This window comes from Drosophila nasuta, chromosome X, assembly GCF_023558535.2.
Source record: "Drosophila nasuta strain 15112-1781.00 chromosome X, ASM2355853v1, whole genome shotgun sequence".
In the NCBI taxonomy this organism is placed as follows: Eukaryota; Metazoa; Arthropoda; class Insecta; order Diptera; family Drosophilidae; genus Drosophila; species Drosophila nasuta.
In genome coordinates this window covers 2,941,210-2,965,428 of record NC_083459.1, presented here as the reverse complement: position 1 = coordinate 2,965,428, position 24,219 = coordinate 2,941,210, and the positions used below count along the sequence as shown (strand labels likewise).

The window sequence follows — 24,219 nt, the reverse complement described above, 5'->3', positions numbered from 1 at the left end:
AATGCAATCTTTAAATAAAGCTTCTAAGCCCAACGTATACGACGTCATAAACAATGATGAAGTACGTAAAGTAGTGACCTTGCAGATAAAAAATATGTTATGTTTATGTTAGCGATTTATATACTAATGGAGTTATTGATTTAGATCAATTTTTCCAAAGGTATATGTACATAAAATCAGCCAACTCAAAGTGGCACCGTGGGAAAATATCTTTGAATATACTTCAATAGATAAATTCAAATGAATGGGCAATAAAACATTGAATACATTAAGAGTAGCGCTACTCAGCCCGGTGACCATAATAAATAAACAAAAAGATAAAGAAGCTATTCTGTCTAAATTTCATGACGATCCAATTCAAGGAGGTCATACTGGCATATCAAAAACTTTGGCCAAAGTAAAAAGACACTATTACTGGAAAAGCATGTCTAAAGATATAACTGAGTACGTAAGAAAATGTCAAAAATGCCAGAAAGCTAAAGTAACTAAACACAGCAAGACCCCATTAACTATAACAGATACAGCTATAAATGTTTTCGACAGAGTGATAGTGGACACTATTGGTCCACTGCCAAAATCAGAAAATGGCAATGAGTATGCAGTCACTTTAATATGTGATTTAACTAAGTATTTAGTTGCCATACCTGTACCAAAGAAGGACGCTAATACTGTCGCTAAAGCAATATTTGAATCTTTTATTCTCAAGTACGGTCCAATGAAGACGTTCATTACGGACATGGGAACAGAATACAAGAATTCAATTATAGACAATTTGTGCAAGTATTTAAATTTTAAAAATATTACGTCTACAGCACACCACCACCAGACCGTTGGAACAGTTGAAAGAAGTCATAGAACTTTTAATGAATACATACGATCTTACATATCGGTTGATAAAACTGATTGGGACATATGGATTCAATACTTTGTTTTTTGTTTCAACACGACCCCCTCTATGGCACATAATTATTGTCCATATGAGCTAGTATTCGGTAAAACAAGTAATTTGCCAAAACAATTTAATAGCATAGATAGTGTAGAAGCACTATATAATATAGATGATTATGCTAAAGAGAGTCAATACAGATTAGAAGTAGCATATAAAAGAGCTAGGATAATGATAGAAGAGCATAAGAATAAAAATAAGGTACTATATGATCAGAAAGTATACAATATAGATATATCAGTAGGAGATAAAGTATTACTAAGAAATGAAACAGGTCATAAGTTGGATTACAAGTATACTGGTCCGTATAAAGTAACGGAAATAGGAGATAGAGATAATACAAAACAATAGTTACAGAAAAAACCAAAAAACAAAAAGTTCATAAGGATAGATTAAAAATTTTTAATAACTGAATTGAAAACTTTAATGAAAACAAAATAATACAAAATAACCAAAAGAAGAATGGGATTTAAGAAAAGAAAAATAAAAAAAAAGAAAGGAACAATTCTTCTCGTTTTTTTTAATACAAAAAAAATTAATTTTTAAATAAAACACTAATATATAATATAAAGAAAACATTAATTGAAAAAAAAATAAAACATAAAAAAAAATGTTACACTAAGAATTAAAATAACTTCATAAAATTACGTTATTTTTTAAAAGGAGGGAGATGTAGCATGCGTATATATGTACATATATAGTAACATAACACACATAATGATTAATAAGCATATTCAGCATATTCTGCCATAGCATAAGCACAAATTGTACACGTGCCATTAACTCTTATTACCGAAAATTGTACGATTAGTCTTAAGCTGATATTCTAATAAAGCATACATAAGTTAACAACAATGTTGACACATCAGAAGGTGGCTAAGTGCATCGACACCTGAAATGCACTCAGCCAATTCTGCAAGCAACAGAAATCAACAATAAATAATCAATCACGAGAGGCAGACCGCCCCTTGTACCAACGATTGGAAACACCAAGGGTGAACGGACCGACAGCACTAAAGAGTGCGCAACATTAATTTTAAAATTATTATATATATATCTTTGTAATGCCTGACGACAATTAAGTCGACCGGCAAGACAGAATTTTTTATTAAAAACAAAATTCTTAAGAAAAATTAATGTCTATAGAGACAAATAAAATAAGTAAATATTCTGAAGAAGACCCATATAAAAACATAGTTGAATTAAAAGAAATTAATAATCCAACTAATATGGGGTTAGTAGACGTTAAGACAGTGGATTCCACTGCTAACGTGATAAATAAAGTCGAACCAAATAATATCGATTTGGAATTCGTCAATATCATGTTATTAATAATTGTCATAATAATGTGTGCCAATTGCTTTTATAGATTGTATAAACTGCATCATAAATGTTAAAAAAAAAGATATGCGAGCCAAGCAAACGACTTGGACAGAATTTAAAAAGCAAAGCACAAACAATAGCTAAATAAAAAAAAACAAAAGCTAAATACAATAAAATGTAATTAAAATAGATATAAAGGAAATCGTAAATCAAAAGGGAATTATATATATAAAATATAAGATCAGAATAAAAAAATATAAGATCAGAATAAAAAAAATAATATCCCATAATAGTATACATTGACAAGATATTATGAGTAAAATAACAAAGAGGAATTTAAAAAAAAAGTCTTGGTAAAAGAACCAGACCTAGCAGAAAGAGTTAATTTCGTTGTATCATAAAGTTAATACCTGGCATAGAAATTATGACAGTATTTAACGAGAAATCGGAAGAAATTAACTACGAGGTATTCAAGTACTAAACCTCGTATAGAAACAGCTTGCTAGCCCATATTATGGAATGGTCAGAACTTTCTGAGCGAATCCATAATATAAAAATCAGATTTGAAAAAGCATACAAATGCTTAACGCAGAATAAACAAACTCATAAAGACACAGTAGACAGACATGCAATAACCTTAATCGACTGCTTCAATGAAGCACGAATAATTATCTATAATCATAAAGACGTATTAACCGATCAACATTGGTCAGAAACGTCAAGGTTATTGACAAGATTAAGAAATAATCTCCAAAGTATAAAGGAGAAACATAATCTTAATCTAACTGTGCCGTCTATTCTGAATACACCAGTAAAATTTGAGGCTAGTACAGAGGAAGATATACAAGTCCAAGAACAAGACTTGGCAAATCTTACCATCCCGGCCATTCTAATGTCCACTGTAGATTCGGATTCCGATACACATTCAAGTGTAATAGAAATCAAAACAATCACAGTGGCACAATCAAATATTGATTTTGTTAATACAGCATCCAAGCTTATACCAGTTTTTGATGGTAAAGCCGAAAACTTAACAAGTTTTCTTGATGCATTAAACATTGTGGACTCAATAAAAGGCGAACACGAACAATTAGCTGTGTCGATGATAAAGACAAAGCTAAAGGGTGTGGCCAGAAATTTAGTCGGGAATGAGACTACAAAAGCTGAAGTCATCTCCAGACTACAAAACAATGTCAAAGGCGAAACTGTGGCAGTATTATCAGCAAAACTGATGAACCTACAGCAGCGCAATAAAACTGCCAATCAATATGTAACAGAGATTGAGGAAATGACGAAAACATTGGAAAATGCATATATAACTGACGGGTTAACTTTAGAGTTAGCCAGAGGTCTTAACCTCGTTGAATAATCATGAAGTCGAAATAAATTATAAAGTAATGGGCACCTGATATTACTTGTTGTTGCTTAATTTGGGTAAAGGCTTTTACAGGTTGGGAGGGTAAAGAAGAAGAACACAACCATCTTCGTTCTTCATATTTATATATTGAATGCATATACTTCTTAACCGGTCTATCGGTTGATAGCCTATCCTGTCTGTTCCCGTCTTAACTCTGTCAACCTTCTTTTATCTGTGTGTCACGGTAGCTTACTAGGTGGCAAAAGACCCACCCCACTTTCCCTGAGCTTTAGTCGACAATGTAGGCAGAGTATGCTCCCAGTTTGCTGCCCACTTAACGGGTCGTCTCTTGATAAGATGGCGTCCTAAACGTGTTCGTTACATAAATAAAATGGCAGACAGTAAAAGCAATGACTAAGAACTACACGAATGAGAAGGTAAAACTTATCATGGAAGCTGGTAGTTTCTCTACAATGAATGAGGTCGTATCCAAATTTGTAAACAGTTGCACAGAAGCAACTGGACAGCAAAACACAGTCCTATATTTCAAAAATTTTTCACAACGTGGCGGAAACCGCGGACGTGGAAATTATGGAAATAATAGAGGTAACTTTCGTGGTCGTAACAACAATTACAACTACGACAATAGTGCCAATGACTCAAGAGGCCGTAGAAATCAAAACAGAAACAATAATAGTACCACCAATAATGTTAGAGTTGCCCAGAATAATTCGGGAAACTCTCAACCTTCAGATGTTCAGCAATATGACATTATACGAATCATACCATCAATCTTAATTTAAATATATTTGTAGATTTCTACAATGTAAAAACTAATAAAAAGCTTGTGTTTTTAATAGATACTGGTGCAGACATATCTCTGTTAAAGGAAAATTCTGATATCTTTCATAATATCCAAGGCATAGGCCAAGATATAATACAGTCGAACGGACTGATTTCAATAGAGATACAGACAGGTAAATACATAATTCCACACGATTTTCACTTAGTAAATTTGCACTTCGCAATACCTTGTGATGGAATAATAGGCATTGACTTCATCAAAAAAATTCAATTGCCAGTTAGACTTCAAACCAAATGAAGATTGGCTCATAATGAGACCAAATAATTTGAATTTCCCAATTTATGTTCCAATAACATACAGTTCTGGTAATAATTCCATAATTCTACCAGCAAGATCCCAAGTCGTCCGAAAGATTCATCTATCAACAGATGAAGAAAGTATATTAATACCTAACCAGGAAATTCAACATGGCATTTATGTTACAAACACAGTCGCAACAACCAAAAATGCAGTTGTCCGATTACTCAATACAACTAGAAATGATCAAATAGTAAATATTAATAGTGTAACATATGTAACACTTTCAAACTACGACATAGTTCAAAACAATCCAGAATGTATAGAAAAAACTGTCTTATCTCAACCAGCAAAAAATTTTCCAACACGGTTCAAGCCACAATTAACTGACTTGTGCACCCAGTACAGTGATATATTTGGACTCGAAACCGAATCAATAACCACAAACCGTTTCTATAAGCAAAAACTAAGAATGGAGGATGATGAAAACATAAAAAATTATAGAAATCCATACAGTCAAACAGAAGAAATTCAAGTTCAAGTACACACATTAATCGACAATAAGATAATCGAATCGTCAATAAGTTAGAACTTCTCTGTAATGAGCATATAAACAATTTGCTATCAGATCGTAAAAGTCAAATCACAGACACGCTGTAATTCAAAATATCGCAAAAACTAAAAACAAACACCAGGAATATTGAGATTCCACTGCCAAAGAAGACGCCTAAACCGAAAAGTAACACAAGTCAAACAAAAAAATCAAAATCCCATTACCGGAAAAGAAAATGTTACAAAAAGAAACGTACATGATATTACTTGTTTACCGATAGTAAAATATAAATTCAAATAGAAAAATAACTCATTTAATTGCAACACTCAATAAAGTATATTTGCAGATAAATATTTTCAAGATATTAATATCCCATCACAATAATGAGAAGTGAACCATTGTTTTGTGTAAGGCACCAAAGTTTTTCAATTTTTAAAGTAGAATCAAAAAGTCACCTCTAGGAGGTCCAAGGATATTATCCTATAAAACTCGATTCGTGCAAAAGTAAAAATTTTTCTAGAACATTCACTTTTGACACATACTGAAGCAAAAATAATTTATTTCATGAATGAAAAATTAGAGGACCACTGGGTTAAATGACATAGATAATCTAAAATGAATTAAAAGAAACCCAGAAAACATTTTTCAACGAAACTCTCTCTACATCATAATAATGATAAACAGAAAAAATAAACTGCAATACGGTTTATAACGATACAAGTCAAAAAGCGCAAAGAACGAACAATTCAATTATCAAAGAAAAATCATTCATTACGAGTACTTGAATGAAAAACTTGATCATATTGTTTAACAAATTTCAACAAAGCATATTCAAAGATAATATTAAACGATAATGGTATCATTATCCTCGTCCTCATTCAGTAAAAAGAAAATTAATAAAATAAAACACTTGAATAGATTGCAGTAAAATTAAAGCATTAAGCATGAACTTGAAAAAAAATTATAAATGACTGTGAGTTGTGCCAAAATATAAAATTCTATTGGAGCCAACCAAAATTAAAGTTCAAAGTGTCTGGTTTAAAAGTATTTTAGTTTAACTATCTACATACATACATATATCCATATATTGTGACTGATAGAAGTCTCGGAAATTGTTTTCTGCTTTTCTTGCTTTTAAATAAGTGCTATTATATTCATTTATGGATTTATCCTCATGAATTTTTTCTATACAATATTACATTTACTAATTTAACAGTCTATTATAAGCTGTTATGCAAGTGCAATCATTAATTTATATTATTTCTTAAATTTACAGTTCTTCATTAATGGATTGTTATTTTATATGAGCATAAAATGTTTACAAACAGGCTATCAAAAAATGATTTGTTCCCTCAAGTTTTTGAAATGTCTCCTTCGATTGCTTAGATTTAAGTTTTTTTTAGTTTAGTTTAGTTTCTTTTTATGCCGAATAATACTAGAACTTTTGGTCGCTTATATTTCTTACTACGTACATAATAATGTTTTTTTAACATTTAAAAATATGGTATTTGCTCCTTTTCTAGATAAGTTTCTTTCCCAGTTGATCTCTCAATTGAAATTTCAAAATGTGCAGTAAACTGATTAAACAGATTGTCTTGATCTTTCTGTTATGAATACTATTATTATGAAATTCTGCAATATAGTATTAATCGCGATTGTAAGTTCAATTGTTGTATGCACACAATAATGCTGTCTACTTGCCCTTTGTTACTTGCGTTGCCATATTCCAGTTGTTGATGTAACATATTCCAGTATTCCAGTTTCAATATCTAGATGATTGAAGAATACGCAGTCTATCGATTTCTTGCTTCACTTTCACGTACTAAGATGTATACACTTTTTTATATTTCAGTTTCTGTATACATATTTGAAGATTTTTCCGTTGATGAATTATTTATGAAGCTGAATTATAATTTATTACAGTTGTGTCGCACAGTCCAATGTTAGAACAGCCCGAAAGGTCCAATAAGAACTGCAAATCCATAAATGAAGTCAGTAAGTTTTGTAAGTTTACTTACTACTGTCAAAAATATGAATACCTTTATTTTGGCATCAGAGAAAGGGCAATCAGAAATATTATGGAAAAACGATGGACTCGATGGACAGTCATCCCGATGGCGGCATTATGTTTATTTCTAAGAGTTTTCATTTACAACTTTCAGTCTTAATCACAATTGAAATGCAATTTGGCTAATTCATCACAATATCTGTCAAAATTGCAATCATAATACTACTGAAATGTAGAATTTGTAGAAGTTAATTAAAAAACCCTACGTTTTTATGTTCTAAAAATGGATAAATTAAGATTATCTACGTGCATACAAAATATATACGAATATATTATTTTCAACTTAAAAAAAAATTAAAACATATTATTCTTTTAAATAGGTTTGCAGCTATTTACGAATACATGGACAGTATTTAAATTTTTATTATCTTTTGATTTTATTCTTAGTCGAATAGAGTTTTAATTTAAAGTTCGCAAGCGTAGATGCTATGAAACATCATTCAATAAGCAAATTATTAGAAAATTATGATTTACATTGCAAAGTCAAGAAGAATCACGTGATGTTAACTCAAAGTATTTGCGCATGCGTAGCTGCAGATAAGCTGATTAAAATTACTAGATATAGTAAAAGCTCAACTTTTTTTACAATTATGTGCACAAGTATCTTTTACAAAATGATGATGAGCAATAGAATAGAAACTAAACTGACTTTTTTAAGCAATCACTCAACTAAAGAGTTTGATTTCTTAGCAACATCTACATACATATGTATTTGAGAAGTAAAAAAAATGTGCTTAAATTCACTTTGTTTGCATGCTTCTTTCTAGTTTCAAGACAAAAAATTGTCATGGAAAAAATATGTTGTATATACATTTAATATAAAACAGCTCACCTTCCAATTTCGGCTATTGTTAAGATAAATCCATTCCAGATATATGTATATCTCCTGCTCGCCAGCGTAACTAGAAAATGTCATCTCTGCATCCGCATCATTTCCGTACACAGTATTTACAGATCGTATGTACTTAATTCCAATAATTTGTGTTTAATGCACGGATCGCCTAATTTTTGTAATTCGACTTTTTGATTACTGTAAGTATTGCCTTGTTTTTTTTTGTTTAAACTCACCTCTTGTGAGATAAAATTTGGATATTGTATCGTAATAATTACTGAGCTGAAGACTTCCGCTTCTGGTGTTGTCCGAAAGACCACAAAATGTTAAATGAATCTACGAATTTGAAATTCAAATTGTCTGAAGCCTTTTCTACATAGCCAATATTCCTTCATATACACACACATTCAAAATGAAAGGCAGAATTACAAACACACATATAAGTTTGGAGGCAAGTGTGCAAAACACACACACATATGCGGCAATCTGGCTACTTACATACATACTACCATATGTATATGTTTTTATGCTGATCCGACAGAAGTGCGCGCTGTTTATCTGTACTTACGTATTTTATGCCTCTGTGGTAGTTCCCTTAATATTTATATGTTTGTATGTTTTCTAAAGTATACATTGTATACCGATGTGTAGATCACATTTCCATCTTATAGATATCAATGTATTTGTGCATTGTGTACATTCCATCTTGGTACATTGGAGTATGCAGTCCATACATTGTATGTATGTGTGATATTGCTTGGAATAAATATAAACAGGTACTCAATGGGAGCTTATAAGCATATCTCGCAGTAGTGCTGTGGTTAGAAAAATATTGCAACTATAGGAAATTCTTTAAGAAAGCTTTGAATGTTTGCAATATTATTTTAAATCAAGTAAGAAAGCTACAATCGAGTGATTGTTCGACTGTGAGATACCAGCTACCCATTTTAAATAGTGGGGTATTATTAAAATATACCAAATTAATATATTACTTTGGCTATGGCTTTTACTATGGCTTTATTTGGTATATTAATAGTACATTCATAATATACCATAGGGTGCAAAATATACTAGATTGTCAGCCAAAACAGGCCGTAGTAAGTAATCTGTTTTTTGTTGTCCTTCAAAAGTGTTTCTCAAATAATATCTACAAATTTACAGTAATCTTAAATACTGTATTTTAGATTTGGTTGGTGCTGATAACTTCGAATATGTATATACATTATTTATTTATTTTCGACGTATCAACTTTTAAAATGATATATATATAACCGCGGTCCAGTATAATTTTTTTCTTTAATTTACATTTTTGTCCATTTCTTTATAGAAAATCTTTGCACACATTGCGTAATACTTACTGAATGCAATAGTCCTTGATATCGATCCAAATATATTTAAATAACAACGACCAAAATTTTTTGTAAGTTTAATGTACTTTATTTTCACTTTATGATTTGTCAAATTTTAATAAAATGAAATAAGATAACATAAAATTGATTTACAATAGCTTGCAACATTTGGGTTTACATCATTTTTTTAAAAACAATAACTAAATCTCAAATGATGTCGTTTTTTGCTGCAATATCATCGCCTGGTGGAATAGCAAGGTGGAGTTTTTTGTCCTGAGATTCGCGGGTCAGAAGAGCACGAGTGCGATGTAGATGTGAATGTGTTGGTCAACATTTATAGTCCACTTAAATTCTAAACATCGTATCACAGATAACATATTCTCTTCAACATCAAAATACTGATTCTCAACAAGTTAAAATACAAAATTGTTGAAAACTTTCCATTGGCAACCATTAATACAACAATCGACATTTAATTTTGCTTTGCAAGCTACGAAATTAAAATGTAAAGCATCTGAGATCTCTCTGTGCGTTAAGGCTGTTGACACTGATCAAGAAATAATTTGATTTTGTTTTTAATGCATTTTATTATATTTAAGTACAATGAAACTGGTTTATAGAATTCAGCGATATCAATGTACTTGCATTTGTTTTAATTTGGGAGACCAAAGCAGTATAAGTCTTGTGCCACATACTTACTATACAGGGAAGCTTATGAAAACTGTATCCAATTCTTTTATCATTCACATAAAATTATATGTATAATATCCATTCATTGGAACAGATCTTAAATACAATACAAAAATAAATATGGTATATGTGTTCCACAGTTTATATATACTATGTATTTATTTAAGTTGCACATTAGACTAATTTTATTGTTTATTTTATAATGTGAACATTCAATAATCCGAATGTGGCTTTGCCACCAATAGAAAACTTAGTTTGGTCATTCTATTTATCTTTTTTAATGGTTTATTTACATTTTTCGAGACAACACCTTACCCAATCAGTATTTTTTTCTAATCTAATTTATTTAACAATTTACAATTTTAAAAAATTGAATGTAAAAAAAAATGTTGATAGCATGTAGTTACAGTCCGCCCACTTGAATAGCACATATAAAAAATGTTTTCTAAAATCTGATTTGGCTACATTGCATTATTTTATTTATTGCTTATAATAGCTCTTAACTATTTTTTCATTTTTTTTTTCGAAAATAACGCAGCTTAGTGATATATCACCAATAATTTTCCCTACACCTGATAATACCCTGACGTATATTTACACTTTGGACCTGGACCAATATAATAGGATTAAGAGATTAAGTAAAATCGAGCACTGTGGGGTTTGTTTTTTTTTTTAGATACTTGGTTTATTTCGATTATGACGACAGTGCTGTGATAATGCCCAGGTCCAAAAGGTAATTTCAAAATGTACAGTTCTATATTCAAAGGAATTTATAGATGTGGACAAAACTTATAGCTAACAGTTAAACAATTAGTTTTTTCGCAAATGGAAAACATTTTATTCTCTTAATTATCTCAAAGATTCGCGTTTTACATGCTGAAACAACAGCTCGAGTCCAAATTCTTATTATTAGTATTGCTATTCAATTGGCACGGAGTGTATTTGCACACTTTTAATAAGGATCCATTATAATAGTCATTATCAAATGATTTGATTTGGGTACAAAAAAATCTGGTACATAAATACTTATACATATGTACATTTAGTGATATATGAAGCATAGTAATCAAGTTTCAGCACATATATAAATACGTGAATAATGCAACTAACAATGTATTAAGTAACAAAAAAAAACTATGCAAATACTTAAGTATTTTTCACTTCAAGCTTTATTTTCAAGTGATGGCATGAAAATAATGAACCGTATAAGATGCATTATTCAAAAACACCGATGCAACTCTTGTAAGACATGTTCAAATTTGCATGTTCATTATAGTATATTATTTATGCGTCTGGAAATTGTATACCATGAAGAAAAAATAAAAAAAATGATACAGTACAATAAAACAAAAAATAATTACAAAATATATGTATATTGAATACTCAAATATTTTGCTTCTTAAGAATGGGAGCACCATGTTTAAAGATTTTTATGGACTTTTACATTTAAAATCAGTTTTTCGAATGAATCATAAATACTAAATATAATAAATATAATGGAATATTTCATGTATTTATACGTTAACTCTGACTGCCGAATTAGTTCAATAATTATATTAGATAAGTAATACACAAAATTGTAGATTTATATGTAAATACCTGCATATACATAATTAAGCATTATACAGGCCACACTTTGTGTGATGTTTTTTTTTAATATACATATGTAGCAAAAGTATGCAAATAAACTTTAACGTTCACCATGCATCTGGAAGATATTGGATTTTTCTGTACGCAAATATGGTATTTATCGATGTATCCTACTCAGAATATTTTATTTTAGTTTAATATGCTAGTAATAAATATTGGTCAAATAGAACTCAATTATTTGTTAGTGCATATGAAGGTAAATATGTTGAGTTTTTTACTAATATGAAGAGATAATTTTTTTTTAAGTTTCGGTGACAGTTTCGTATGGTTGAGTGTGGTAGACGCGATTAAAAAATAACAATAAATGAGCTTTAAAAAAAATATATATGTATGGAACATAGCTGTTCAAGCATATGTCTGGTACTCAATCACTTATAGGGGCCAGCTAGATAGGTGTATCCTGCGTTGTTTTTTGTTTTTTTTTCCATTCGCAACGCAACAATTTTACTCCGTAGCAAGCAGAGAAAAATTCTCAAAATTCATCTTACCTTGTACTGATTCATCGTCCAGATCATCGGTGCTACTTGTAATACGAGCTAAAAATGTACATAAACATTGTGATGATGTTTTGTATATAGAATTATTAAGGCAAATGCAAATACCAACCTCTAGAACCCTTTGAGGAACTAAGACCACCTGTGCTGTTAGTGATGCCACCATTGCGATTATACAAAACATTCTCCAAGTAGGATAATCCATTATTATTAACAATGCTCAGGCCTAGGCACGTTTCAATTTGCTTCCAGCGATGAAGACGTTCCTGCAATTCGTTAGTGACTTCCCCAAGAGCGTTGCGCGCTTCCACAATCGAACGGTCTACGTCATCGATGCTCTTACCATGAGTCGAAACAAAGGCACCCACCAAACTAGATCGCTTTTTCCGCAGCTTTTCACAGGCTTCCCGTGCAGTTTGCAGTTGCTTTTCAGCCGACACGCGTTTCTTTTGATGATTTTTGCTCTCCAGCTCATAGGTGTATTGGAGCCATGACTGCAACTGCTGTGGGGGCGCCCAACAATTGTCGACAAGCTCGAATTCGGCACGCGTCAGTTCATTGCGAAGCATTTCAATTTCTTTTTTCAGCTGTTGTACTTCCAGATCTGAGCTACTCGAACTTATTACGGGCACTTCTTTTAATCGTCGCTCGAGGTCCATTTTTTCCGTGGCCACATTTTCCTGTTCCATACGAGCAAGTTCCAATTCCTAAATAAATGCATATTGTTAGTTCTTAAGTATTAACACCAAATTTCGAAACTATACCTTTTGCATCTCTTGTAGACTCTGTTCAGCCCTCTGCAATCCTTCCATATCTTGTGCCATACGCCTTAAATGACGCTTGGCATTTTTGTTTTGTTGATAAGCGTACCAGCATCCGATAATTGCACTTAATAGAAGCGTAACAAGAATGTAGTCCTTCCAGCGAGTGCCCGTCTCTGTAAATGTGAATTGATTTCCAAATATAATAATTGTTTTATTGGCAACTAATGAAATTTGCTACTTACCTCGCGGCGGTCCAAACAATACCACATCCATAGCCTTAAGAGATATTTTTTGCTTATGTATGGGGTCTTTTATTCCAAGCACATTACTGACATAATGTAGATTATTAACAGCTAATCTAGAAGTATACGTTTTAATGTAAATATTAATATTTAAGTTGATTACGATCAACAATATTGTATTAATACAAGATTATGCTAACACTTATGATTGAACGCTACAATAATAAATAATTTAAAATGTGCCTAGCATACAATACGTAAAATAAACACACTAGAAAGCTACCAAATCTTATCGGTAGAGAGTCAAAAAAGGCTTTCGAAAACCTCAGCAAAAATATTGCTTACATTAGTTAAATTAGTATACATTTCTCACATGCTGTTATTAAGATATCCCGCCATGAGGATGTGTATTTATTGCTTAGAATATTTCGGTTTATCTTGATACTATTTGAAATGGAACACGCAACTTACCTGGGCAAAGCAGCTCCAGTAACCTTGTGTAATTTAAATAAGTCAACATACTGTGGAAGCTGAACAGACTGTGCTAGCCAATCGGTGGTTTGCTCAATAGTCCAATTATGAACTTCTGAACGCAACCAAGCATTCCAAAGTTCTTTAACAGAAATATGCATATCATCATTAAAATGAAATGCTTTTTGACGTTTTTCGTATCCAGAATCATACTTTAATTCTTCGCGAAGGAACTATAAAATAACAAAATAGATTAATTACTGTGTTTTCATAATTTGAGCACATAGCTTTACTTACGTCATCCGATTCGCTCAAATCAATATTTCCATTATCATCGTCATCTAATTGACGATGTAAACTGGCAATAGCTTCCATTCCGAGGCGATCCTGTACGTTTCCATTATAACAATCAAAATCCTCACTATTGCAAGTGTTGTCAGAAGAGCCGCTGTTTATCGGACCTATAAATATGATTATTAGTAAAATGTTTGCAGATAGATGATTTAAGATCAATAATGCGTTGGGCATCAATTATAAACGAATAAATATTATGTTAACTTACTAAACTCATTGCTGACGGCCTGCGACATCGCTTCGCTCAAGAGATTATATGAGCTCTTATGATGATGTGGTTCAAAATGCGGAGAATTGTCACCACTTACAGAATATGACTGCACGGCCTCCGAATGCGGCGATGCTGAAGGTGAAGGTGAAGTTGTATGCACAATTGGTTTGCCATTTGGATTTTCTTGTTTTTTACTTATTTCGGCGTCTGCGCTAACACTAGATACGCTGTTAGTGGTCGCAATGCAAGTATTTTCTGATAAACAGTATAGACATATAAGCAACAAGTAGTTCCAAACGGCGTGCATTTTGTTTAACAGCGTTAGTTTAAATTAATTTTAAGGAATCCTTCGATTTAACATTTAATTTGTTTGATTCTCTCTATGTGTTAGAGTCTGCTTGGGCCAGTCGGTGACCTGCAAAATAAAATAAACTGTTAATATGGTAGATTTATGTATAAATACAACTGCCAACTTCATAACTTAAAGTTTATTTCTGTCAATTAAAACATTTTTAATTTTACGTCAATTAAAACAAGCTACGATTTATAATAACTTTTAACAATGCAATTTAAATTAAAAACACATAATTATATTTATATAATATAAACTATGCTCAATTTGTGTACACAAATTTCTTAGCGCAAAAGTACAGTTTACATCGAAAGTTTCAATCGACATGGGTCGAAACACATGTGCGCAATATTGAAGGCACAGAGTATATTATAATCGACTCATTTTATTTAACATTTTTTTGGTAGCAACAGATGATAAAAACAGATAAATTTGTAAAATGCGACACTACTGAATCATTTGGGCTAGTTATGCTGCTCAACTCTTGATTTATTACAAAACAATTCGAATGCATTTAGGATTATTACAATTCGATTTTTCTGTTTCATTGCTTAACGACAACCATTTGTTAAATGAGAACCGTTTCAAGTGAAATAATTTTTTTCACAATATGAGTGCTATTAACGATTTATCAGAACCCTTATCAGTAAATTTTGTTTTATAATTCAAACTCTTTGAGAACTTCACCCAAAATTATTTGCGGGTGGGTCTTTTATAATTCTTGAGTAATATCAAAGAATAGCCCCGAAATGGGAAAATGCATTGAAATAACCCCTGGGCAACCCTAAAAATAATTTATGTTCAGTTCACAACTGCAGGTTTTATGTTATGCCAAATCTCGATTATATATAAAAAAGATTTATTTTTTTGATTCTCATACAATTATATTCAATTGACGAGCTTTCTGATTGGAGTAGAGACGTAATAGCTTACACATAGAGTACCCAAAATAATAATTGATTTACGATAGGATGGATGAAAGATAAACTCAGAGGTCATTGTTGTAAAGCAAATACGGCCACATCCCATGTCCAGAAAGAATCGCGAATCAACTTAATTAAACATAGATCATCTGCTCTCTGAATTGAAATAAATGACCAATCATCAGAGCCATTTGATATATTTTATTTATATCAGCAATCAGATCGAGTCACTTAATAGGCTTCAAGAAGTTTATCAGCAAAATCTACTGATCAAGATTAATTGTTAAAAAAAAATTAATAACAAATTAATGAAGGGTGAGGGTTCAAATTTGACTTGAAATATAAAAAGTGCGAAACTTAGACCAAACGACGAAAGTAAATTATTATCTTAGCATTGCTTTGATAAGAAAAGTCTTGATTTATGAAAGCTTTAATCGCCGGCTGCTCACTTTTAATCCCATTTTATTGCGATAATATATTCGTAGCATCTAAAAACCTAAAAAAAACATTGTATTATTTACGTTAGAATTACTATTAAAATTTAGCATTGTATCGTAAACTGGATAGCTGGATTTAGTTATACCAAATTGTTGTTTATTATACAATCGTTCACAAATTTTTGTAAATCAATTACTTATATTGTTGATCTCGATGGATCTTAACGTAGATATGACCATATGTAACAAATTTGGTTCGAACAGACGGATATTGATATAATTTGGTATACTTCTACTTTGGTAATCTTCTGCTTGACAAATCTAATAGACTCATTTTATTGAGTGTGAATGGGTCAAAAAATACGAATGGAAGGAATCTCTTTGATCCTGCAGCTTTACACAAGATTGAAGATCGTATTCGAGTTGCGACACAACATGCAATAAGAGGCACCAACCGACATCTAAGCTGTTCAAAATTTGGTCACATGGCAACAATTTTTCTCTGTAAAAGGTATCAATATTAATACGCATTTCATATTATTTGGGTAAGGTTCTTGGTAAGCGTTTGCCTTTGCGATAACGACTGATATCATTTGGTAAACATTTGGGAGCAACAAAAAAAAAAAGCAAACAACTTGTCGCTATTGCTTACTCTGCATACAAAATGCTTGTAAAAAAACATGTAATAATGAGAAAGCTTCAGTAATAAAATATCATGACATTGTATTCAAGGCCAAATGGATCATAACACTCGATTTTCTTTTGTTTGATTTATAACGTTGTCACCTCCTCAAATCCACTAAATTATAAAATATATGCCTATGAATGTATTGTACATACATATGTATGTATAAATGTACATGGTCACATCTGTAATATACTTATTAATAAAGTTACTAAAAACCTTTTGACAGCAATAATTACTCAATTCGTTAGCTCGAGAGCCTGAAAATATATTGTACATATGCACGTATGTAAAAATATATGTATGCATACATACATATTTTCAAAATTACATGACATTTGTATGTACACAGCATTCGTTTACAAGATCATTATGAATACCATGATTATACATGCATTGTATGTACATCTGTATATATTTACTATAGCCACTGTCTGATGATACATACATATGTAAGTATGCATGCATGTACGTATGCTGATATGCGGTTTAAAACTGGCTTTACATTGTGGTATCACATTTAAAACTGTTTTAGACAATTGTATGCACATCTGATTCATTCATTTTACGTTACTTACTTATGCACATACGACCGTATGAAAATGGAATGATAATAATAACATACTTACATGCATACGTACATATGTACTTTTGCATGAAATTACCGCAATGTTTTTAAATAAACAAAATTTTATTTGGTTATAGGAGTATACAAGGAGCAAATATATAATTATTAAAATAAATATTGTAATTGAAAGAAAAATTTTAAAATAAATTTACATACATATGTCAATACGTATACTAATACAAAAAAAAAAGCAGAGTTGCTTCCGATACTAATTTATATAACTATCATAAAAATAATCAGTTGCAATATAGCGCCGAATTGTTTTTATGGAAAACAGAACGACATTATACAGAATTCGTAGTTCAACTTTGTATCCACTACATACACGTTTGCGTCAGATTGCATACAAATAATATGCATATTTAATTTATAAGTCATCTAGATTGCAGATTATAATGATACAATTAAAAAAAATTCTTATAGCTGAATTAAAGCATTCACATGTACATTTAAAGAGCACGTCATATGTTAATATTTCATTCCCATGCATAGATGTTTCTTGTCCATATTGTTCCACTCGCTAGAGCTTCGATAAACATGAGTCAAATGGACGAAACTAGCTGAAAAATTATTTAATGTTAAAACAGACATTCATTTTATTATTTTTGAAACCATAATCCAAATTTGTTTTTCAATAGCAAGAGTTTCGATATAACCAAATAGATCGGTTAATTGGGTTTCTGGTAGAAAACATCTAATATCCGAAGTAATAATATATTAATAAATATGTATTATTTCAGTAAAAAGTATAATATTATATTATTAAAAGAAACAACTTTTAAATCTAAATGAAATAAAAAAAATAGATATTAACTAACTCATAGCTTTTAGTCGTCTAAAACGCTTATGATTATTGCGGCTTCTTTCGTACTTAATGAACTACAACTTAAGGATGTGAAGTGGGATTTTGCTTAATAATTTATTTTTACAACCTCGAAATATAAGCATCTTATAATTTAATTCGTAGCTTAAGGAAATTCAAATATAGATATTTCATTTTACTGCTTTAAAAAAAAATGACTTCATGTAATAAATAAGAAATTATAATTTTTAGTATTTTTTTAGTCGCGTTTACTGAGATGAAACGAAAACAGATGTCAACGTACACAACAAACGCGCCAAAGTTTGAAAATTGTACTACTGGGTCATCTTATGTTGTTAAATTTACGATTTCTTTGTTTTTTTCCACAAACAATTGCCTATAGAAAGTAGTTTAAAAGCTGTGTTGTAACTTATTTAGTTTTTAGATATTTATTTTATATTTTGAATTGTGAACATTTTTGAATTAATGAAAATGAAACAGAACTGTTTAGTATATTTATTATTGCCGCATGTTATATTTATATGTTCAAGAGATGGGCACACTGGGTTTAACCAATTGTTGAATGTTGGTTTATTTCGTTGTGCCTCATTTTCAAATAGAGCTCAGTATAAATATGGCACCGGTGCACGCTTTAATTACAGATGCTTTGGGATTAAGTATTTCGCATAAATCTATATTTTCCGGTAAGTACACACAGTACATTTTAAGACGACGTTTCCGTATGCTCGCATTTAAAACATGTGCATCTAGATATTTGAATTAAGAATCTTTTTTAAATTTTGTAGCTATTGGCAATGAGGCATTTTTATACGATGGCAATTCGCGAGTACAGCTGCCACAGAGATCAGCTCAGAAAAAAGTGCATGGATTTGCAATGAGCCGGGCTAATGCTTCCACTCGCCTTTTACTGCTCCACAGCGAGACGGAATTTTCTCTGTACAAATATGATGCTGATAAGAATGAAATGCCCTTCCAGCTGCAATATGTAGGCGAGACTCAAGACTGGATTAATGCAGCAATATTTCTAGATAAGAGCGAATCTAATGAATTTGTACTACACATGTCTCATGGAGCAATATTGCAACTACAATACAATGTTGACACAAAGTGCCGGATATTAGAATTGGCGTGTTGCACTGATTATTCCTTGCTCTATCATACGCTTTTACAAGGCTCACAATATGACGAACTGATGATTATAAGTGGAAATGGATTTGGAGAGATATTGATTTGGCAGCCCCGCGATCCCGTTAGTTGTGTTCCAACTAAAACGTATCCACTTCTGTGGCGTTTAAAGGCACATAATGGAGTTGTATTTTCTATAGATTATCACTTGGCTTCTGGATTGATGGTGACTGCCTCGGATGATCGATCTTTAAAGTTTTGGCAATTTCCGGAAGAGAAACAGCATGCAAAAGAAGCCGTTAGACCATTGTTCAGTTGTTTTGGACACACTTCACGTGTTATGTGTGCTATTATCATAGAATATGGTAAGTCGGATCATACAATAACATTTATATTTAATATAATATATCCTGATAATTGGGCCAGCAACATCGACCGCGTTGATAGAATATCGATTGCATATGAACAAAGTCTTAATACAAACATGAATAGGAAACATTAAGAATTTTTTTGTTTATTCGAATAGCTTTCATTGTTGTGTGGCAATCGCAGCATTCCCCGCTGCTTATACAAACAAACAAGAGCGGTATCATATTCCAATATGAACGCGACTTGTGGCCATTGAGTTTTGCAGACGTGTGCATTTTCTCTGCATAATGAAAACATTGTCAACAACAAATTTCTGAAAGCAAAAGGAAACTCGCGTTTTGTGTTCTTGATAAAAAAACACATTGTTTTCCTGCTCATTCACTTAATTTAACACGATTTTATTTACAATAATGTAGGAAAACATACCGATACATTTCTTTCTTGCTTTTTTTTAAATATATTTCGTAACCATTCATTGGCACAGATATTATTAAGTGTTAAGAAATATAATATGTTGCTCGGTTACATGTTCCAATTAATGGAAGTAAGAACTTCTCTATATTAGAGCTTTCAAATAAGTCCGAATTTAAATAAATCTACATTTATTCAAAATTTCCGGTATTTCTTCCCAGGTTTGCACTACCCTTTGTCTAAATCGAGCAAGTTATTTATTATTGTAAATAATTTCAAATTTATAGTGTGTATAAATAAAAAGTACGTTATTTTACAGGAGGACGAATCTTTGTTATAAGCGGAGGAGAAGATTCATACATTTGTGTTTGGAGTCAAGCGGGAGACATGCTATTCAAGCGGCGCCAACAGCTTGGCGCTCCCATATGGCGATTAGGTTTTGACTCTGACAGCTGCACAGTCTACAGCACCGGCTCCACAGGTAACCTTGCTTCCTATAATCTACACAATGTTCTTATGGATAAGCAAACGGAATTAACACGATTGATGCCAAAGATTTCCGTAACTGAGTTTTTCAAACAAATTAAATATTTGGACTGCAGCTCTTCATCAATCATTGGATTAAGTAGCAAGAATCGCTTGTTTTACACTACACAATCGACATGGACAACGAATAGCATTGATGTTTGGAAGTTGGTTGAAATTGATATTCCCCCCTATAAAATTACAAGCTTAACTGCAAGTGATGGAATTGCGGCAATTTGTGGTTATCGACGCGTCACACTTCTCAGATACAACGCCGAAACGGATCACTTTGAAAAACTCTACGACAATGGCACAATTCTTGAGGGTCTGATCAAATCATTTCATTTTCTAAATCCACACAAATATCTCATCTCTGACGAATTTGGCAACAGTCGCTTACTTTCGTTGGAAACAAGTACAAATTCAATGCAAATTGAAGGAAGTTTTCGCATTTCGAATGGTCGTGAACCATGGATAACAGCCGCATTGCTTGTGGCATCGAAATATTTATTGTTAAGCACCCGTAACGGACATGTTATGCTCTATACGCCACAGAACGAGTCGGAATCACATCTTTATGAATTAAAAGATACTCTTAAATCCTTGCATGGCAACATGGGCTCGAATACCTTCAAGTTGTTGAATAGTGATGACCACTCCGCGCACATCCTCAGCGTCGGACACGAGCCAATTATAAAAGTTTTGCGCATATGCTTGATCAACAGTAAATTAAGCATACTGCGACGAGAGTGCGTCCCCTTGGCATGGGTGGAAGCATCGCCCAGACTAGATGTATTGATTGGATTCAATGACAATCACCTTGTGGCATGGTCCCGTCAAAACGATGTGCTATTGCAGCTAGAGTGCGGTGGTGGCCATCGATGCTGGGATTATCAACTGACGGCCAATCAACTAAATATTATATATATCAAGCAAAAGCAGGTCTATTGCCACAGCCAGCCACTTTACAATGACTCACCTGAGCACTTACTGTCCTCGACGTCACAAAGTCGATGGCACAAACGCAGTTGCAACATCATGGCACTTATACATCCCAAGGATGACCGGCCATTATATATGTTATCGGCTGGCGATGATAATATCATTAAAATCAATCAATTTTGCGGGGATTCCCCTATGCAAATAGGTGAACTGCATACGCACATTTCAAGCGTACGAAATCTAGCATTATATCCTATCACAGAGGACATTGATTGGCTTATATTTTCTGTTGGAGGGCGATCGCAGTTGTGCATCAATCGACTCAACTTAAACGGTCCAATAATTAGTGAATTATGTTCTCATATTATTCGAACAAATACTAATTCCGTTGATGCCCGACTGATGGCAATTCAAGTTTTGCGAAAGACTGCAGCAAATGGATCATTTTCTTTATACTTGGCGAGTGCGGATGGAAAAGTTCGTTTACTTCGCTGGCATCTGGAAAAACCTTCAGAAATACACGTGGAACATCTAATCGACGTTGAACGTTGTCCTCTTCAGTTGCAATTGGATAATGCCAATAACCTGTTGCTAATTACAACCACAAATGGCATGCTTTATGGATTCGATCTAAGTCTTCGATTGAAACAGTTTCAGCATCAGCTGCACACAGCTGGAATCAATTCATTACGTGCCGTAGTCGACGACAACTTTGTACACGTCTTATCCGGCGGCGACGATGAAAATTTAAAATATACAAAAATTAATTTAACTGATATGAATATAAAACTAATTGCCGAATTCCCCCACTTGCATAATGCCCAAATTAACGCTTTAACTCCTCTATTTGTATGTCAAAACGAACTCTGTGCCTACACATGTAGCGATGACAAGCAAATATTTAAAGTGAACTTAAGTACTAGAAAATGCACTCGGATTGGTTTCACTTGTATTTCTGATATAAAAGGCATGCTGCTCTCTGACAACAACACAAATATGTATATTTATGGTTCCGGTCTGCATGTTTTGTCTCTGGATAAAACTGATTGTTGAATAATAATAACGTTTCACTATACCAAAGCAATAATGAAGATTTGTCACAATGAATATAATTTAGTTGTAATATTGCTATAAGCTATGTATGTTCTCACATACCTGTGTCACATTGTTATTATTTATCATTATCTAGTTAGTATAATATAATATATAGTATAAGTAATCCTCAATATTAATTACGCACATCGAGCGTTCTTCTATTTGGTACCACTTTTAAACCAAAAGGTAATCGCGTGAAGCGAATTCTGAGTCTAGTTTTATTAGGCTGACTGCTATAATTTCACGTGTTCCTTTAAGTGAATTCACGAAATTGAGAGCATCAAGGAAACTTTGTAGATTCTCAGACATTCCGCTAAACTCTGATATGAGTGAAGAGGCTAGTTTAAGAAATTCTATTTGTGACATGGCCATATTTTGATTTTTACTTCAGTAATATACTCTGATTCAGAATCAGATAGTTCGGTTAGTGTGATTACTCCTGATATCGTAAGATCGCCTAGATCTTCTTTTATACGTTTATGTGAACCGTTTGCGATTTCAGATTCACTTACTGCCACTAAGTCTTTGTTTGTTTCTTCTTCGACTAACACTGGATTGTTCAAAGTCGAAGGTATTGTTATGTCTAGCGAATATTTTGATTTAAGTTTGTTTTTAATCTATGAAGGGATATTGATACATACGACCAATGGTTAGTATTAAACTTTTTTTGTCGTGTATCAGGGAACGAGCTTGGTAAAAACATATAACTTGTATTGTTGCGTGTCTACTTATAGTCTCGTTTGAAATATTCCTATTTTGTGCTAGACACTTGTATGATTTATCAAAATTTTCTTTTATTCTTATTAATGCGGCATTCATATTGTGCCATTCCATTTTATTGTAAAATAAATTATTCAAATGTGCAAGCATAACAAACATATATAATTTCCAATCAAATGGACTCATTTTTTAGCTATTTATTTTTATTTTTTTACGATCTTTGTTCCTGTTTACTATACATTTGTTTTAAATTTTATTTAGGTCATTTGCCTGGCTTTGGTAACGCTTTTAATGCATATGTCGGAAGCCGAGCTATTTCATCCATTGTCAATCAACTTTTATAATTGATACGGCAGCACAGGGAGTTCCGCTCACATTCGTTACCAAAACTAGACTAACTCTACTCTCATCGATCATCATGCTCAACCCTGCTCTCCCAGCATTCTCTCTCTCAAGCTGAGCCTATATCGTCATCTCTTTCTATCTCACGACATTCGGTAACTCGTCAATGGACCTCACTCACCAGCAGAGACTGCCACCGCTGCTATGCTGCTATGCTGCTATGCCTTTCGCATGAATTCTGTACTTCCCTGAATTTAGTGCTTCGCGACAATTCTGTACATTGCATGACAATTGAACAACTACATTTGCTGCCGCACCAAGATCTGGTGAGCCAGTTTGAACAACGTTGTCATCAATATATCTCGAAATTATAGCAAAAGCCAGAAGAGTCACACAAATTGAAGAATTTCACTTCCCATTTGTGTGGTTTGTCTGG

At 32.4% G+C, this 24,219-nt stretch overlaps 2 protein-coding genes across 8 annotated transcripts; one reads left to right on the top strand and one right to left on the bottom strand.

Moving 5' to 3' along the window:
- Nucleotides 1-10,879: 10,879 nt before the first annotated feature.
- LOC132795791 (stromal interaction molecule homolog) lies at nucleotides 10,880-17,552 on the bottom strand. Of its 3 annotated transcripts, none has more exons than XM_060806687.1 (8): nucleotides 17,433-17,552; nucleotides 14,404-14,821; nucleotides 14,139-14,302; nucleotides 13,842-14,074; nucleotides 13,371-13,486; nucleotides 13,129-13,301; nucleotides 12,477-13,071; nucleotides 10,880-12,406 (listed from the first exon to the last, which is right to left on the bottom strand). In XM_060806687.1, exons 2-8 carry the CDS (start codon nucleotides 14,711-14,713, stop codon nucleotides 12,315-12,317), a joined length of 1,683 nt encoding a protein of 560 aa, XP_060662670.1. In that variant the 5' UTR covers nucleotides 14,714-14,821; nucleotides 17,433-17,552; the 3' UTR covers nucleotides 10,880-12,314. The 3 variants fall into 3 exon arrangements, with proteins under 3 accessions (XP_060662670.1, XP_060662672.1, XP_060662671.1); XM_060806689.1 differs by having other exon boundaries at nucleotides 17,469-17,546; XM_060806688.1 differs by lacking the exon at nucleotides 17,433-17,552 and adding an exon at nucleotides 17,382-17,396.
- Nucleotides 17,553-18,809: 1,257 nt separating this feature from the next.
- On the top strand, nucleotides 18,810-22,713 carry LOC132795960 (tRNA (34-2'-O)-methyltransferase regulator WDR6). 5 transcript variants are annotated; one of them, XM_060806939.1, is made up of 4 exons: nucleotides 18,810-18,937; nucleotides 19,040-19,744; nucleotides 20,381-20,424; nucleotides 20,479-20,563. In XM_060806939.1, exons 1-4 carry the CDS (start codon nucleotides 18,817-18,819, stop codon nucleotides 20,497-20,499), a joined length of 891 nt encoding a protein of 296 aa, XP_060662922.1. In that variant the 5' UTR covers nucleotides 18,810-18,816; the 3' UTR covers nucleotides 20,500-20,563. The 5 variants fall into 5 exon arrangements, with proteins under 5 accessions (XP_060662922.1, XP_060662919.1, XP_060662923.1 ...); XM_060806936.1 differs by lacking the exon at nucleotides 20,381-20,424 and having other exon boundaries at nucleotides 20,479-22,713; XM_060806940.1 differs by lacking the exons at nucleotides 20,381-20,424; nucleotides 20,479-20,563 and having other exon boundaries at nucleotides 19,040-19,503; nucleotides 19,580-19,672.
- Nucleotides 22,714-24,219: the final 1,506 nt, after the last annotated feature.